The 17,023-nt window shown below is 43.4% G+C and overlaps 1 protein-coding gene across 12 annotated transcripts in view; it reads left to right on the top strand.

The window, feature by feature from the left end:
• arvcfb (ARVCF delta catenin family member b) overlaps positions 1-17,023 on the top strand; it is a 156,926-nt gene that overhangs the window by 94,230 nt on the left and 45,673 nt on the right. For 9 of the 12 annotated variants that reach the window (XM_028996635.1, XM_028996625.1, XM_028996631.1 and 6 more), the window contains 5 exons: positions 3,350-3,508; positions 4,965-4,985; positions 5,870-6,004; positions 8,437-9,074; positions 15,744-16,249. In XM_028996635.1, the coding sequence (XP_028852468.1) occupies positions 3,383-3,508; positions 4,965-4,985; positions 5,870-6,004; positions 8,437-9,074; positions 15,744-16,249 (1,426 nt within the window). In that variant the 5' untranslated portion in view covers positions 3,350-3,382. The remainder of the gene's footprint in view (positions 1-3,349; positions 3,509-4,964; positions 4,986-5,869; positions 6,005-8,436; positions 9,075-15,743; positions 16,250-17,023) is intronic. The other 3 variants (XM_028996633.1, XM_028996632.1, XM_028996630.1) reach the window with 2 other exon arrangements.

Here is a 17,023-nt window from a genome sequence, read left to right as displayed (position 1 = left end):
ATTACAGCAATAAACACACGAAACAAAACTCAGATTCTCTCATAATCCAGCTATATTGGTGTTGCTAAGCAACATAATTCAGTCGGCATTCTGTGAGGTAACCGAAGCTTTTTCACATGAAATTTAGGGGAGAAAAATGCAATAATGTATTGAGTTACAGTCAGTAGTTAAGGGGACAGTTCCCCCTGGAGACACTCAGGGTTAAGTGTCCACCTCAGGGTAGTAAGTGGGGTTTGATTCTGTGACTTTGTGGTCTTTTGGTTAATAGTAGAGTGACTACCACCACAAAATGAAACAGCTGAATGCTCTGGAATCATAAAATATATCAAACCTTTGAGACCACTGGTGATTGAGGAAGCGTTGGGGGTCTCGAGCTGTGAAGATTCGGAATGTTCTTTTGGCCGTAGGTCGTCTCTTGGCTCCGTTGCTCTGCTCCACTTTTTCTCGGGATCAAACAGTCTTTACTTGTCGACACAGTCGCCCCTCTCCAGTCTACCAGGGCCGGTATCAGTGGCTTTTCCAAACCCTCCCATCATTTTTAAAATGCAGGGCCATGAGACGTATCTACATATAAACTTCCTTTTCCTTGGCTCCCCTCACATCCTTAGCGCTATGTTTCAGAGTGCTGTCAAAGGCGTGGCAAATTAGCTTAGAGCATCTGTGCAAGCTTTTCACCTCAGAGTTTCATTTGTGTGATGCGCAAATGGGAATGGGGCCGAAAGGCTGAAGTGGTGCTATGCATCTTCTCAGTCAGAGAGCTTAAGGAAAATGAGTTCTTGTGGATGGGTAGTTGTTGGAAGTTTAGGTGGCTTGGCAGGTTGGAAAAGCTTTTTTCGCAGTGAGCGTGTGGAAACTCCCTTGGCAGCAAGTTCTTGTGACTCAGTGCTGACAGTTTTTCACATTGCCATGTTAATGGTGCACTGGGACGTCTAGGAGGCACTTAGGAAACCTGATAACCAGACCGTGGCTCCGAACGGGTTTCTACTGCTTCTAGTACCTTCAGTCTAACAAAGGCGTATGGTATACTGAGCATACTCCCACACATAGACACACACCTTTCTGGAGTTCAAGAGTTCACCTGTATAATTGTCTTCATTAAGCCCTCTCAGAACGGCGAAGTTGTTATCTGGAGGCTCAATCTTTGCTCCATGCCAGGAGGATGATCCGCACCAAACTCCAGAGAATATAATACTGGTTTGGGCAAATCCCTGACCTGCCTCTCAGCCAAATCCCTGTCTGGGCAGCCTTTCTTGGTCCCTCTAAAGGAAGTATATTAGCCCTGTTTTTTCCCCCTTTTATCAATTCTTTTTCAAGTGGTGGAGTCTGGAGCTTGCTACCGAGGTTTTACATCCATGTTAACGTGTAATAGAATAAGGTAATCAAGGCTGAAAAAATTATTTGTGTGTCATCCTAATAAAAGAACTTTCTATTATTTCCTCCTCGCTGACCACAATCCATGTCATTCCAAGAAAGTCTCTCTGTATTTCTGCTAAATTTCCACTACACAGTGTTGTCATTGGGCAGCTTAGTCAACAATGAATAAAAGAGCTGAAGGCCTTGTGATGAGTGTGGGCTTGACCTCCGCAATGTAAAACTATAGACAGTGGAGATAAATTCACAACACAGTTCTCCAGCGCGTTTAGACCTGGTATTAGGGTCACATGTCACATTTAAGCTTGTGTGCAGAGGAGGTGTGTATGTGTATGTGTGTGTGTGTGTGTGTGTGTGTGTGTGTGTGTGTGTGTGTGCATTTAGATAAGAGTGCCTATATCCCTTTTTATGGGAAGGCTGAAACACTAGTCGCAGTTCTCACAGCACCAGGAATAGCAGCAACTAGGTTAAATTGGTATGCGTCAGAAAGGCTGTGTAATAGAATTTGAATTTGATTGGCTGAACTGGAAAATGCTTGCTCACGTAATGAATGCATTTCCTTTTCAGCGATTCAAATTCAATTTTTGCTCTGTCACTGGAAACCCAATGCCTGGTGACATTTTCGTTTAAATGTAGGCTTAGAGTCAAATATCACTTCTTGTTTCTCACTCTCTGGGCTCCTTGCAGACAGTTTTAATTATGTAGTCAAGACTTTTCACTTCTGGCTCACCTCCCCTGGCTTATTTCATGTGAAGATGTCTTGATGTAGCGGAATATTTTTGGTCACTGGTCACAGAGTTCTACTGGCTTGAGCTCAGCAGTTGTGTGGTTGGCAGAGGTGGTGTAATATTCAGACTGACAGGGCCGGTCACGGGAGGAATAGATGCCCAGTGTACACACGCTGAGTTTATCGCCCTCATTAATGCGGGACTCGTAAAGGTTAATAAAGGTGGTCTGGCTGAGATAATTTCAGTCGGCACAGCAGGACCCACCTGTGCTTTTAAATTGTCCTTTTTAAAGGGTGCAATTTAAAGCATGTGTATTAAAGCTATAAAAGAGTCGGTATAGCAACTGTTCAGACTCACTAACTAACTCTAGATGACTTATTCTCCTTTTTTTGGGTGCTGGTGTAAATGTCAGCAGACTTCGAGGGAGGTACTTTTTCCTTCATGCATTCTTCCCCACTCATTAGTTTCAGTAATGGAAAACTGACACGCTCTTCAGCAGTGAATTACTTAACACGTCCAATTAAAAGTATAATTGACTAAGCCCTGGCACAAGAAAAAAGGAAAAAAAAAAAAACCAATGGAAGTTTTCGTCCTCAGAAAGTGAGTGCAGATGCCCGGCTGAGGCCGCAGCATCCCGCGGACCCCTGAAGTCCCTGAGATGACTGGGGGGGTGGACATGAAAAGCAGGGAATTGAGTGATCAGCAAGACAGGCCGCAGATCAGCCAGCCTAGCTGAGACTTTGAAGTTGTCAGCTGCCTAATCGATGAAGAACTGGCCGCTTGTTAGCGGGCTCATAAGCGGGCAGGAAATGAGCCTGCCCTGGCATCATCCCTATCGGCGCTGTCTTCGCTCTTGCCAGTCTTCACTGGCATCACCGAAACATCTTCTTGTGCTCTCCTTTTTGTTGTTCCCAAGCTAATCTGCCGCTGTGCTTTTGTTATCGAAAATAGCCCGTCCTATTTTCCAATTATTAGTCAGCAGAGGTTGCTTTTTCCTGATTTTAGCACAAAGAGTTGCTGGTGTTTTCTGGGAAACTGGCGTGCCATTTAATTTCATACCTCCTTGCAGTGCATTCATCAGTCTGCGGCTGAATAAAACATGAATCGGCTCTCGGCCTGGAAAACGGCCTGCACTACACCACCTCTTTGTTTGTGTGCTCCCGCATGATGGAGACCAGCCAGGGTTATTCACCTCCAAGCCTCGCCTGAAACACACCTAAACTCATTCTTTCCCCCTCTCTGATCCACAGGAGCAAAGTCCCAGTAACCAGACCTCCCTGGCCATGATGCAGGAGCCACAGGAGGTGGTTGAGGAGACGGTGACTATAGAGGAGGACCCGGGAACTCCAACCTCCCACATCTCAGTGGTCACTTCAGACGACGGCACCACGCGCCGTACAGAAACCAAGGTAGGAGCCCTTCTTCTCTAAAGGAACATGTCACTTTCCGCGGTTCACAAGACTAACGAGGACAGGGTGTCCAGGATGTCGTCATGCTGTTCGAGGGACACACACTGGGCTTGTTTTCTTTCATCTTAATGGCATCAGATAATGAAGTTGAGTGATATGCAGTTTTTTTTAGATCACAGATGATCCAGATACACTCATAACGAGGCTGAATAAAGGAGGTGAGGCTGATCACGACATCAAAGGGATTTAATTATTTTAATCTTCTAACGATTCTAAATTCGTCCAGTATGATTTTCTACCCCAAAGGCTGTTCTCTGTGGTGTGAGCTCTCAGAACAGCATGAGGACTGGGATGAAATTATTATTATTTCATTATTATTTTAAGACCGGGTGAACTTTGCCAAGAAGGATAAACAGCTCTAACCAGCCTCCTGTATTAGTCCTGGACTGCTGCACCAGTGTGTTTGGATTAGTACTTTTAACATATGAATGGCGAAGAGAGAGTCATCCACTACACAGTGCTGACTGAGAACGTTCCCGCAACTGAGTTGGCATCGCTGGATAGGGCACCCACTGACTGATCAAAGTGCAATTGTAAAGGATTCAACGGCTCAGAAAGGTCTGGGCCGATGCCTGCTGCACAATCAACAAGCTATTGATGTTCAGCCACTCAGCTCATGGCGGCTATACGGTGAATTTTTCACCTCAGTGATTCAGAAGGTGGATTTTATTTTAAGGATTTACTTAATTCCAGGCCTGGGATCCCTCTGAAACAGAACTGAAATAACTCTGTTATATTTAGAAATATTTCCAGCATTGCCTGAGTAGTGCGGAATACGAGTATGTGATGTCCTAACTGACGACAGAAGCAAAGACCTCTGGTACGTCAGTCTTTGAGGGCATTTGGCAATAAAACAGCACTCTGAGACATTCAGCTGGAAGAGAAATGATTTATTCTTAATTTGCAGTGGAAAATATATGCAGCAGCTTACATTAGACTGCAAGACTATTTGCTATATTGATGTTAATTATGTTACATAATGCTACATTGTGCATTCAATAATTTGCTGGTTATGTTTACATAACTAAAATCTTTATATCATTATATTTGTGTCATTTGGCATAAATCATTGATGAAAATTTCCATTGAGTCGGAGTTGATAAAACAAGGACTTAATAATAAAAATAATTAAGTAACTTCATTATAATAATGAAGTAATATTTAAGATCAGCTCTGTGTCGATCAGTGTCGTGTGTAGAGATGAATTTTGGATACTTGTGGCATTTTTAAAAGTCCAAATTTTGGTGTCCTTTTGGACCATTTGGGTCATTATTAAGAAGGAAATGAAAAGTCATAATACTCTGTCAGTCAAGGAATATATGTAGAAATTCTTTGTGGTTCCTTTGGCAAAAGGACATCTCCTTGATCCTGTTCTTTTCGTTGTGTCTTGTAAAAGGATGTCTCTGCTAACGTGAAGGTGAGTTTTAACTTGTTCCCCATCACTCCATACCTGGATGTCACCTCTTCAACCCAAGCTGCTATATGCGTAGCCTGGCCTGGTCTGTCATAACAGAGTCTCCATCTCCCAAGTCTTACAGCACCACTCCAACCCATCGCTTCTCAGAGACAAACTGGCAGAGGAATCATGGGGAGGGACATTGCCAGACCGGCACACATTTAAATGCCTTAGTCATTTTTTCTATTTATTCAAGAAGGTCGCCATCACCAATTAGAACAACTGTTTGAGCACATGCTCATTATTAGGTACACCTATTAATTGCACTTTTGCCACTAGGGATATGGGAGAAAATAAAAAAAAAAACATGTAATAATGTCACATGTTGTAAAGGCCACACCAATCCATAGGGGAAGTTGTCAGGGTGTTCTAGAAGTCATAAGGAAAAGAGGTTAATCTTAATCCTATCGTGTAGCATGATGATTTGGTCTGATTCCAATTCACATAAAAATTGCTTGTTGGGTTGACCAAATCTGTGGCTTGAGCATTCAGATTCCATTTTCAGCTAAGGTAATAAATAATTGTACAAGCTTTAATATGAGAAACGTGTGCCTTAGTGTATAGTTACTGTACTGATTGGTGAGATTTGTATGGGTCACTGGCTAAGCAGTAATTTAAACACTAACCCCCAAACGATTTACAGTTTTGGACATTCCACCTCACAGCATCATTTTTCCACCTTCCTTTGCTTTTTCACTGAAACACTGACATTGTTTTTCAGATGAGGTTATTTGAGACAAAAAAAAACTTGCATTTGAATAAATGTTTTACTTATAATCATCTTGGTGAAATTCTGTTGTTGAAATGCTTTTAACTATCTTCCCAACCTTATGCTTGTGCTATAGGTGACCAAAGTTATAAAAACCATCACTCGCCGCACCTACGTCCCACTGTCCTTCACTGAGATCATTTCGGATTCCAAATTTGCCACGCCCATATCCACTCCCACACCTACACCCACCCCATCTGAGGCAGAGCCAGTAAAGATGGAGTCTTAGTTTCTCTGGCTTGAACCGACCTCCTCCTGCTACCGCCTCTAACCGTCAACCCAAACCCACGGCTGGTGTTTCAGTGTTGTGTTAAAATTGGTTCCCGCTAGACTGTGAAATCTTACAGTGCTATAAAGTTTGTGTCTGGTTAAAAAAACCTGCTAACAATCTAACCACAGCTAAACACAGGGCTGGGATTGCCCACCACACATCCCACTGCACCTACTCTGGTTAAAAGCCCTTATGTGGGTACAGAAGTGCCGTAAATACTTGTTTACGGTCGCTCATGTTGGCTAATCTCCCAAAGTTGTGTATTATACAAGATAATATTCTGTGATCTTCAGCCAGATCAAAGTGTGTCTCTTCATGGCACCATTGTCCATCTTGAATACTTAGTGAGTGTCAGTTTGGGCAGCAGCGTTTTAGCAGTCTCTTTTCTCTTCCCGTCTTTCTTTTTCTAAGTGTCTTCAAAGGAACAAAGACACAAAGTGCCACTGCAGTTTGCCTGCCTGTTAGGCATCAATAGATCATTACAGTCTATATAGACTCTAATCAAAAGACTTGCAGGCTCTCGCACCGCTTTCTGAGGCTTCAGTGCTGGTACCAGTAATACGCATCTTCACCATCAGCCAAAACAAACCAGAGCAGCAAGGCCCTAATCATACACCTCAACTGCAAAGGCTGTTATTCTTTAGCTGGAAGGTGGTGGCAGGTTGTTCCCATGTTTCACTAAAACAATTCTTATATATAAAACGATATATTTTTTGGCATAAAAGGGTCCTTTTGTCTTTAAAAATTTGAGTTTTTCTGTAAAGGGGGAGTTTTGGAGTGTTGCTTTTTAAAAGGCAGCAGTGAAGTGTTTTCTAGATGTAGAAAATTGAATAATTAGTCTCAGAAGAAATGAGCCATAAGTCTTTCTTTGAAAGAACTAAATAGATATTGTATATACTTTGGGTTACATAATACATCACACTGAAGAATAGCACTAGAATATAACAGGATGACATCCCAAAGTAATACATTTACATTATTTATATAAGCTACATAAAATGTCTTAGGAAGATGTTTTAACCTTCAGAACTCTTTTTATACAGTCTTTGTTACACTACCTAACAGATGGATTCCATTCTTTTGAAAGAAGTTCCCTTATTTAGTGGGTTGATGATGGTGAATGAATCTGCATTTGGTGTTGAGATGGTTGGACATTGAAGACACCATTCCATCTAGATTGATCTTTCAATAGAAAGCAATAAATGGACCTAAACAATGACAGGAAATTTAGATCGCCAATTGTTATTGTTTATTACATAGCTTTATGTGTTTTACTTTATAATCCTGAGTAGGTACATCAGAACCTTTGACTGGTAGTGTACAAATTCATTTATTCCTTAATGTTTTGTTAATGTTCTTTTTGTTAATATCTATAATACCTTAAGAGAAAATAACAACAATAAAACTGCAGAATCATGTAGCATGCACTTTTGTACTTTTTCAGGTCAAGGCCTAAGACAAGAGGTTCTCTTAAGGCTCTGTTAATTTTTAAGAGCCTCATTAATTTGTAAGATGAAAACAGTTCATTATCAGCAAGGAAGAACTCTCTGCCCAGCAAATTGGTTACTGTAAGGGACACTGCTCTGAGACATTTTCCCTCCAGCATACAGCTGCTTTTTGCTGCAGCAGTGGAGGGCCCATAGGGCAAAACAACAACAAAGAAAAAGACCATAGAGACATCCGAACCTCTGCAAATGGTTATAAAATGGCAAAAACTGTGCAGAAGCTGTCTGCTCTGTCACAGCAACACAGCAGCCGTCACCATGACCGTTCAAACGTCTCTATGACAGTCATTTTCCTGCTTAACTGCTGTGCCGTAATTGCTCTTCGGTTAGGGCATGAGCAGTGAATGCGGCCAGAAATGAAATGGCGTGTCTGATGAGTGGGTCCCGACTGTAATGAGCTTCAGGCTACAGCATCATTACGGACACAGGGCTGCGCGCTACAGAAGTCGCAGCCACTGTAGGGCAACACTGGACAAACACTTATCAGAGGAAGTCACAGTTGCTCTCAAATTACACTTCATCTTTGGATTTTTCCCCCATGTAGGGGCTTTATGAAGCCCTCTCTGCAGCCTGTGCTTGACGCTCACCAACGCATGACTTTGAGCTTTAAATCCCAGTGCTTGCTCTATTGTTTTTAATGAATATACACACCACTCATTTCATTTGGCAGCCTTTCTCACCGTGTGGCATTCCACTCTCAGGTCGAATGTGGACTGGCTGTGTGTGTTTTGTCGTGTGTTTAATTTGCACTTTCTTGCTCTGGTTCTGTGTGGTTAATGTTTTATTTGTCTTAGTTGCATGATCTGCATCATAGGACGATCCTTGCTGTTGTGACATTGTATAAATTTCCCCGCCTTTTTTCTCCAGGTGACTAAGATGGTGAAAACAGTGACCACGCGAACTGTGCGGCAGTTGCCACTGGGTCCCGATGGACTGCCTCTTCCTGAGGGTTCCTCCCCCCTGGGCAGCTATACCGACTCCATTGACCGGCGCTATATGAAGAACGGCGATCGTTTCATCACACCCCAGTCTACGTCCACCCTCACCCGATCCTACAACAATTCTTACAATGATTCCTACAGCGAAACCCCCGACAGCGGCCACTACCGCCACTACCCGCTCCACGATGGCTATGGTGACATTTCGGACAACTACGGCAGCCTGTCTCGTGGCATCAACTACCGACCCCCACGCTACCCATATATGCCTGGTGGGTACCGGCCGGAGAATAGCTACACTCTGCCTATCCGGAAAGATGACTACGGTCACATGGCCCAGCCCCAGGTGCCCATAGGTAGCAGCAGCATTGACCTGAACCGTTCCCAGCCTGAGCGTTTCCAGCCTGAGCCCTATGGCCTGGAGGATGACCGCCGCAGCCTGGGGCCCGAAGATGAAGAGCCTTACGACCTGGAGCCTGACTACTCCACTGCCAACCGCCGGACCCTCGCTGGAGCAGACCGTGGACGACCCATGAGGGAGCCGATTCGAGATGGCCCACGAGTCAGGTGAGGAATAAGGATTTTTTTGGAGGGTGATCACAGTGCCAAAATTTAAGATGGAAACCTAGGTTTGTCTCCACAGCGGGAGATCATATTCTTTCACAGTCTAACTACATTTGCTGATGCTGATGATTGGCCTTGGTCATCAGTATGGTTGCGGGATTAACCGGTTTGACAATTAAGCATGTAGTGAAACATTGAGCTGTGCTACCGATAGATTTTCCCCCCTAACTGTCTGAAAAGCTGCAATTTGTGTGATTTACATATGTTAACACAGTTGTGAAATCAATTCACATAAAATAATCAAGATATTTGTGAAAATGGGATTATTTCTCTGACTATAAAACAATTGCAGCCTTGCCCAGTTAAATTTAAGATGCATGGATGTTCCGTAGTATGATTAGCTCCTTCCCAAAGCACGAAGGAGGAGACGGGTCCTTTTGGGATAATCAAGGACTCTCTTTGAGCTCTACCATAGGCTTCCCCTGTGCCGTACTGAGAGTGAAGAGCTTGTGATGAGCATAATTAAGACTATGTGTGGTTGAGAGGATCACGGATGTAGCCGACAGTGTGTGCATGTAAACAGATGTCTTTTACCTTGGAGCAAATGTGTGGAAGGAAGTGGCATTGAACTCAGAGTATGGTTCTGATTTCCATTTTGATGCCAATTGGTTTGTAAACATGTGTTTATATCAGCGAGAGGGTGAATCCAAGCCGCAATGTAGGGAGAGACTGCTGCCTCATGTCAGTTGGCCCCATCTTTGAGCCCTGTGGTCTAGGGTGACCTTCAGCCAGAGACCAGTCACCCCCGGCACCATCTGCTTGATAACAACGAGGGGTTCAAGACCGGACACACTGGGAATGATTTACCCTTATTCAATGCTGTCCAGTGACTCAAAATTGCTCTGTGCACCATAACAAGAAGAGAAACAAAAGGCCTGGATGTTAATTGAATTTGATCTGTGACATTTATTTGTGGGCACTGTGTAATGAGGATATATTTTTTTTCTCAGCAGTGCTTGGAGGATTGATGGCAGAAATTAGAAATGGTTAAAAAGAATCTTAAAAAGTTTCACACGACATAGTTAAATGTGAACTGTTTCATGTTCATTTTCATTATGCTGCTATGAGTCTTTCTAGAAACTAGTAACTATAGTGAAGTATAAGTGTATAAGCTTGCTCAGTAATGCATGATGCAAAATAATGAAGCTTTCATTACACTTTATCAGTTGCATTTCCGTGCAATCTACAGATTGTATCCATGTTGTAGAAATGTGTGTGTGTGTGTGTGTGTGTGTGTGTGGCAGGAACACACAAACTAGTGTTGTCCTTCTTTAATCATAGCTTCCGTTCCTCTCACACACACATACACAGGAAGGTGGTGTGACCTGCTGTACTGTCATCGCTGGAGGGAAGAGTAATCTCCTGTGCCAGTCAGTTTTGGTTGTGTTTGATAACATGCGCGCACACACACACGCACACACACACACACACAGAGCAAGCACAGATAGCTTGTTAATGAAGTGTCGTGGTTGAATAGCGGTCTCATCATTCTGGGAAAGCTACACTCATCCGCGTTCTTTTATTTCTGCAGAGTGTCTCTGCTCTGATGGTTGTCTGTGCATTTCTCCAGACACTGAAGAGTCACATCGGAAATGTCACTTATCCCGAGGCCCAGCCCTTTCCTGTGATTACCCTCATTCTAATAATACTCAGTCAAAAAAATCACCATAATGTGTGTGGAAACTGTTTTAATTACAGACCCCAGCACAGTCATCTTAGAAACCTCCAATTACAGGAAAGTGCAAATTAAGACATTTAGCCCAAAAAGGATTTGTGTCATCTCTCATATTGGTTTCTGATGTTTGAGGATTCTAATTGAAAAACAATTAGTCTGTTCTCTGTATTTATGGACATCATTATTGAATAGGATTGCCATATGAATTCTGTGTTTTTGAGGGGTTTTTTTTGTAGTGAACTTGCTGACAATATCTATTGTGTCTTTATTAGTATTTGTTTTATGGTTGTTTGTTAAACGTCTGCTTCTTTGGGATATAGATCATATTGTGATGCACTGGCCAATATCCAGCACTACAAAGACCTTGTGGTCCCACCCATTTGGCCCACCTCCTCACCCCCACCTCTGGCAGCTGTCAGAGTGATTAATACCCGTTCCTGAACCCGTCCCGACAAGAGAGTCTCCAGCAAATCTGTAATGTCTCATCTCTCCTTTGGCAACCCAAAGCCCACCTGCTAGCCAGCGAGGGCCAGCCAGAAACAGGAGAAGGGTTGCCGGGATCACGTCCCCAGAGACAACCGGGACACTCCCCCTCCATGTGCTCCTGTCTTAATGGAAAGAGGATGTGGCGTTATACACAAGGGAGTTTATACAGATGCATCAAGCTGACATGCAGACAAGGCTACTGTTTCTGACAAGATAATATTCCTGACCATCAGTTCATTCAGCACAGGAATAGAATTATTACTACTTAATAAAAACGAAAAAAAAAAAAAAAAAACAGTGAAATGTCTGATATAAATAAATCAAAAACACAAATTAAAAGAATAAAGACATTGTATTTTTGCTTTTCTTAAAAAAAGAAATTATGTTTATTACCTTGGAATTATGCCTCTAAAAACAGCATTTCTCTAAGTCCCGTGTTTTTTTTTTTCCTTTTTAAGGCATTGCTAAAATGGGCAAAACTATTTCTATCAGGATGACAAATTTTTCAGCACAACAAAACATAGTTTCGGTTCTAGAAATTCTACTTCAACCATACAGGCTTCATTCTGGTTTCCCTGGTCACTTCTCCCACTGGATAGTACAGACTCAACACTTGACATCACTTTTGGTATCAGATGCTCAGATAGTAGTCCAACAAGTAGTCCAACTGACCTTGATGCCTCTGAAACACATAGTCCCAAACAAAAGTAGAAGGCAAATGACCAATGAGAGAAAAAAGATCTATGGGTAAAAAAGTGAGTTCATATCTGTAATATTCATATATGCCTCAAACAATTTAAATCTTGTTTAAAATCACTCTTTTCCATTCATCTGTACGATGATGAAAAAGAAGAATAAACCCCAAAATTGTAGATTCCTGTGTAATCATGAATCACATCCTTTCTTTTAAAAAAAACAAAAAAAAAAAACGCATGAACAAATTTAGGATGTTCAGGACGGCGAGTTCATCATCGTGAGAGCAGAGTTGCTCCTGTAATCACGGTCGAAGCATCATGTCTGCTCAGAGCACCGGGACTTTCTGTGTCCTGTGAATTACGGCCCCTGCCCACACAATGGCTGCAATTTAAATGCAAATCCTGGCATTCCCATCAGTCTGTCTGAGAGGCTTTACCTACAATCAGTTTGGATCTAAATAATTTCATGTTATGAGTGCGTGTGTGTAAGCATGAGAGGAGTTGCGAGAGATTTATGATAGCCATAGAGAGATTATGTTAATGGGTTTTGTTTAGAAGATTTCACATTTTCCTTCAGTCCTTATTTGTATATGAAGCCACCGTCACTGCACGTAATATCAATTTAGATTAACGTAGCTGTACTGGACTCTTAATGCACAATCACGCACACACATTTTTATATATTTTATTAGGTCCTGATGTCTTTATCAGTCACAAGCAGAACATTTCGGTGACCCCAAAACCACACCAGACCACCTTAATTACCGTGTTTAGTAACTAGACGCCTGTCGGTGGAGTTTATAGCAGCGCAGCACTGTGTAAAAACTGCGGTTGGTCTTAACCGTTTCATTCCGTCACCAGGGCAGAACTCCTCCACCCACACATTTACACTACCATCCGGCGCACCATGTCCCTCACATCTTTCATGTGGCTGTCTCCACGCTCGACCTGTGCTTTTGAGCTGTGTGTACGTGTGTTTTGCTCTTATTACCATACCATCAGCCTGCACACCAAGCCCAGTATTGTTTTTGTCTCAAGTACAAGAAATGTCATATTGATATTAAACTTCCTGCAATAGCCTGCCCACACACACACACACACATGCATAAGAGACCTGGCAGTCAGGGACCCCCGAGGTGACAGATGTGCCCTTACCCTGGCGTCATTAACATAAAAACTCTTGCTACTCCTGTGCGGCGCACATCAAAAGATGCTTGGCGGTTATGTAAGTGCCGATAAACAAGCCTGCTCTCCGTGGAAACACTGTCGGCGGGGCAGTGGTGACGTGGGCGCCGGAATAGAGTGGCTCTCTAATTCCATTGCGCTCTCCCACTTGCCCTCTCTGTCTGCTCTTATAGCACCTGCCATGGTAACCCACGAGAAGAGGCTGCAACACAGAACTAGAGTTAATAGAGTTTGCATTAGGGCTCTAATTCCGAGTGGGAGAAGATGACTCGGAAGGGAGGGGGGTGCTCGTGCCAAACAGCAGAATAATGAGCCGTGGGGGTGTTTAGCAGTCGAGGGCTGGGCTGAGAGCTTAAAGAGCACACTGAGGAGATAGCCACCTTATGTGTTCATCGTTAAATAGAAAGAGAAGAGAAATGCCTTGAAAGAGATGTTTGCGGTCCCTTTGAAGGTGTAGGCTTGCCGACGCCTCCGAATGTAATAATCTCTCAGCCCTGGAGCGATTCTTGAAGAGTGCACGGGCCTTCAAGGCAGGAATGTATGTTGTATTAGTGTCTTCTGTCACTGCAGTGCTCATGTAGGGAATTCTGTCTGTAGGAGTCTCGTGGCCATGGTAATTTATGACTAGCTTAAATAGAATGAGCTTTCCTGCTACCTCCGCAATGCATCTTACATGTTACACTTAACAAACTCAACTTTGTATGCACACTAGATGTTGTGGCTCCTTCTCTACAATATCAGATCTATCAACACAGGCCACCCAGATACTGGTTCAGTCCCTAGTAATCTCACGAGTAGATTGCTGCAACTCCCTTCTAGCTGGTCTACGTCTGAATGCCATCCGGCCTCTACAACTAATACAAAATGCAGCAGCACGACTGGTTTTCACCCGTCTGCTACGTTCCCTCCAGTGGCTCCCAGTAGCTGCCCACATCAGATCCAAACATGGGGTTTCACCATCCTACCTCAGAGCCCTTATTATACCTCGCACTGCACCCTCGCATCCTCCAGTACTGCTCGCCTGGTCCCTCCACTGCTGAAGGTACTAGGAAGACTCTCATCTAGACTCTTCTCTGTTTTGGCTCCTAGGTAGTGGAATGAACTTCCACTTGAGGTCAGAACAGCACAGTCATTAAGTATTTTTTTTTCAAATGGCAGCTTAAGATCTTCCTCTTTAGAGAATACTTTCTTATAGTCTGATTTATGTAAGAAAAACCACAACAGACTGAATAAAATGTTTCTATTCATAGTAGGGAACAAGCCCAGTGAACAAGAACTGATTACTTCATTGATGGTAACATGAAAGCACGTTAGGGCATCTGCCAAATGCCACAAGTGCAAAAATGTAAATGTTCTCTGACTCCTCTTTCACATCTGACCGAGTATCAGATGAAATTGCATGAATTATTTTTATCATCCAGTCTTGCTGGTAATCTGGAATATAATCAATATATAAACAGAATCAGTTATATTCAGTTATATTCCAGAGTTGGTGTATAGACAGAGTTGGTGTTATTTCTGAGTGAAAAGAAACATGATGCACATTGGCCATTACTTTACATGCTTTTTCCTGGTATTTGATTGGAAATTGCCAGTCGGTATGTGTGCATGTGGAGGTGCTGATGCTGTTTCAGCACATTCTCGGCACTGACTGTGTCACTGATGAGCTACAACCAGTGAGAATGCAAGGCACTGTATGACAGAAAGTGCCAGGGAGCTCCAACTCTCTAGAACAAACCATTCTGCTGACATGTATCAATCCATAACATGAACTGTAGCTGTTTTATGTTGTTTTCTTTTGTTTTTCTTTGCACTTGTTCTTGTCGATCAGCTTTTTTTTTTTTTTTTTTTTAGGTCTCCTGTTTTGCGAGACAGATACATAATAGAATCAGTCGAAATGCCAACTGAATGGAGACATTAGACCCTAGTCTTATTGAAATTTGCCTTTTTATTGTAGTGTAGTGTACATGAAAAGCTGTGTGGCCCTGAAATCAGTTTGATAAAAGACATCTTTACTGTGAGGTATAATCTCAGTTGCTTGTGGACATATGGATTCTGTCTGTATCTGTTGGCTGATGCTCTAACCCTGGTTTTACTCATCATTAATAAAAGAGATCTGGACAGCTGACCTGACAGCGAAGATTAATATGGAGGTTTAGCCTGTTTCTTATTGACAGGAGATGTTTTTCCACCCGTTTAACAGACCGAGCGTTTAATAAAAGTGTCTGTATTTCTCCATGTCTGCTTTTTGATGTATTCTTCTTACATCTCTTGACATATTTATATGCAAGTGAAGTGATTGTCATTGTGAAACACTGCAGCACAGCACATGTTGACACAATGAAATGGGTCCTCTGCATTTAACCCAACAACTTAGTGAGCAGTGGGCAGCCATGACAGGTGCCCAGGGAGCAGTGTGTGGGATCGAAACTTTGCTCAGTGACACCTTGACAGTTCAGATCCACAACCTTCCGATTTCGGGTCTGTTTCCTTAACTGCTAGGTCAACCACTGCCCTATATCCCATTATCATTACTAATTATTTTATTTTGCTCTTTTTTCTCATCACCAGAGGAGGTTATGATGATCCTATTGAGGCCGAGCTGATTGATGAGAGACACCCCTACATCCACAGTATGTACCCAGCTCCACTGGCTCAACCCGAGCGCGGCAGCATGGCTAGTCTGGACCGGATGGGTGGCCGTCGCTCTCCCTCCATTGACAGCATCCGCAAGGACCCTCGTTGGAGGGACCCAGACCTGCCTGAGGTAATCGCCATGCTGGGCCACCCCATCGACCCGGTCAAGTCCAATGCTGCTGCATACCTGCAGCATCTGTGCTATGAGAATGACAAGATCAAGAAGGACGTCCGCTACCTGAAGGGCATCCCCGTGCTGGTGGGCCTGCTTGACCACCCCAAACCCGAGGTACACCGCAAGGCCTGCGGTGCCCTGCGCAACATCTCCTACGGCAAGGACCATGACAACAAGGTGGCCATCAAGAACTGCGATGGCATTCCAGCCCTCATCCGTCTACTGCGGAAAACCAATGATATGGAGGTCCGAGAGCTGATCACAGGTATGTTACTGCACCTATAGATGGCAATTAATGGCCAATGCATCACACACTTTTCCAAAAACCTTCTCCGTCTGCTGCTTATGTCATAAGATCTCTGTATCTGGTGATCCCAGTGGCCAGTGTCACTATTGTATGTCGCATGCATAATGCATAGTGGAATGGCATTAGTCCATATTTTCCATGTGTATGTGTAGCTTAAAGAAAACATGTCTGTCCCTAGACTTCTGGACATGTTTTCTGCTGCAACCCTCTGTTTTGTATGCCCTCATGTGTTTGCCTCAGCACCTTTCACCACCCTTTTGGAATATTAATTATAAAAGAACATGCTCTACCGGGACCCATATTCTAAATATAGCTGTACAGTTTCTCGTGCTCCTGCTTAATGTGCCCTGTTAATGAAAGCCTCGGGCAGGATGCCAGAGCTCCGCATGCGGTAGAGTACAGCAGGTCTTGTCAGCCAGTGAAGGCGATGGGGGGCGGGGGGGTGGCATGCATTAAAAACAGGTCAGTGTTACAGTATGCTCAGCGAAACCTTCAGCGCGACCTTTGATGTCGCTAAGCGAAACGGGACTGCCAGTCTCTCTCTTTAGTCGGAGCCCTAATCCCTGCTTAATTTGTTTGACCTGACACACATTTGGTGGAATGTGTGGAATCGGAATATTCTGTCCAGCTGCTGACAACAACACAGGCTGCTGTCTCTCTCTCTCTGAACTTTGATGGCCTAAACAACTACCAAACAATAACCTAAAAATATCTTGCCCCTTCTATATTATT

This window comes from Denticeps clupeoides, chromosome 11 (genome assembly GCF_900700375.1).
Source record: "Denticeps clupeoides chromosome 11, fDenClu1.1, whole genome shotgun sequence".
Taxonomy (NCBI): domain Eukaryota; kingdom Metazoa; phylum Chordata; class Actinopteri; order Clupeiformes; family Denticipitidae; genus Denticeps; species Denticeps clupeoides.
Note: the sequence above shows the minus strand (reverse complement) of the source record. Positions and strands in the feature narration are given on the sequence as shown.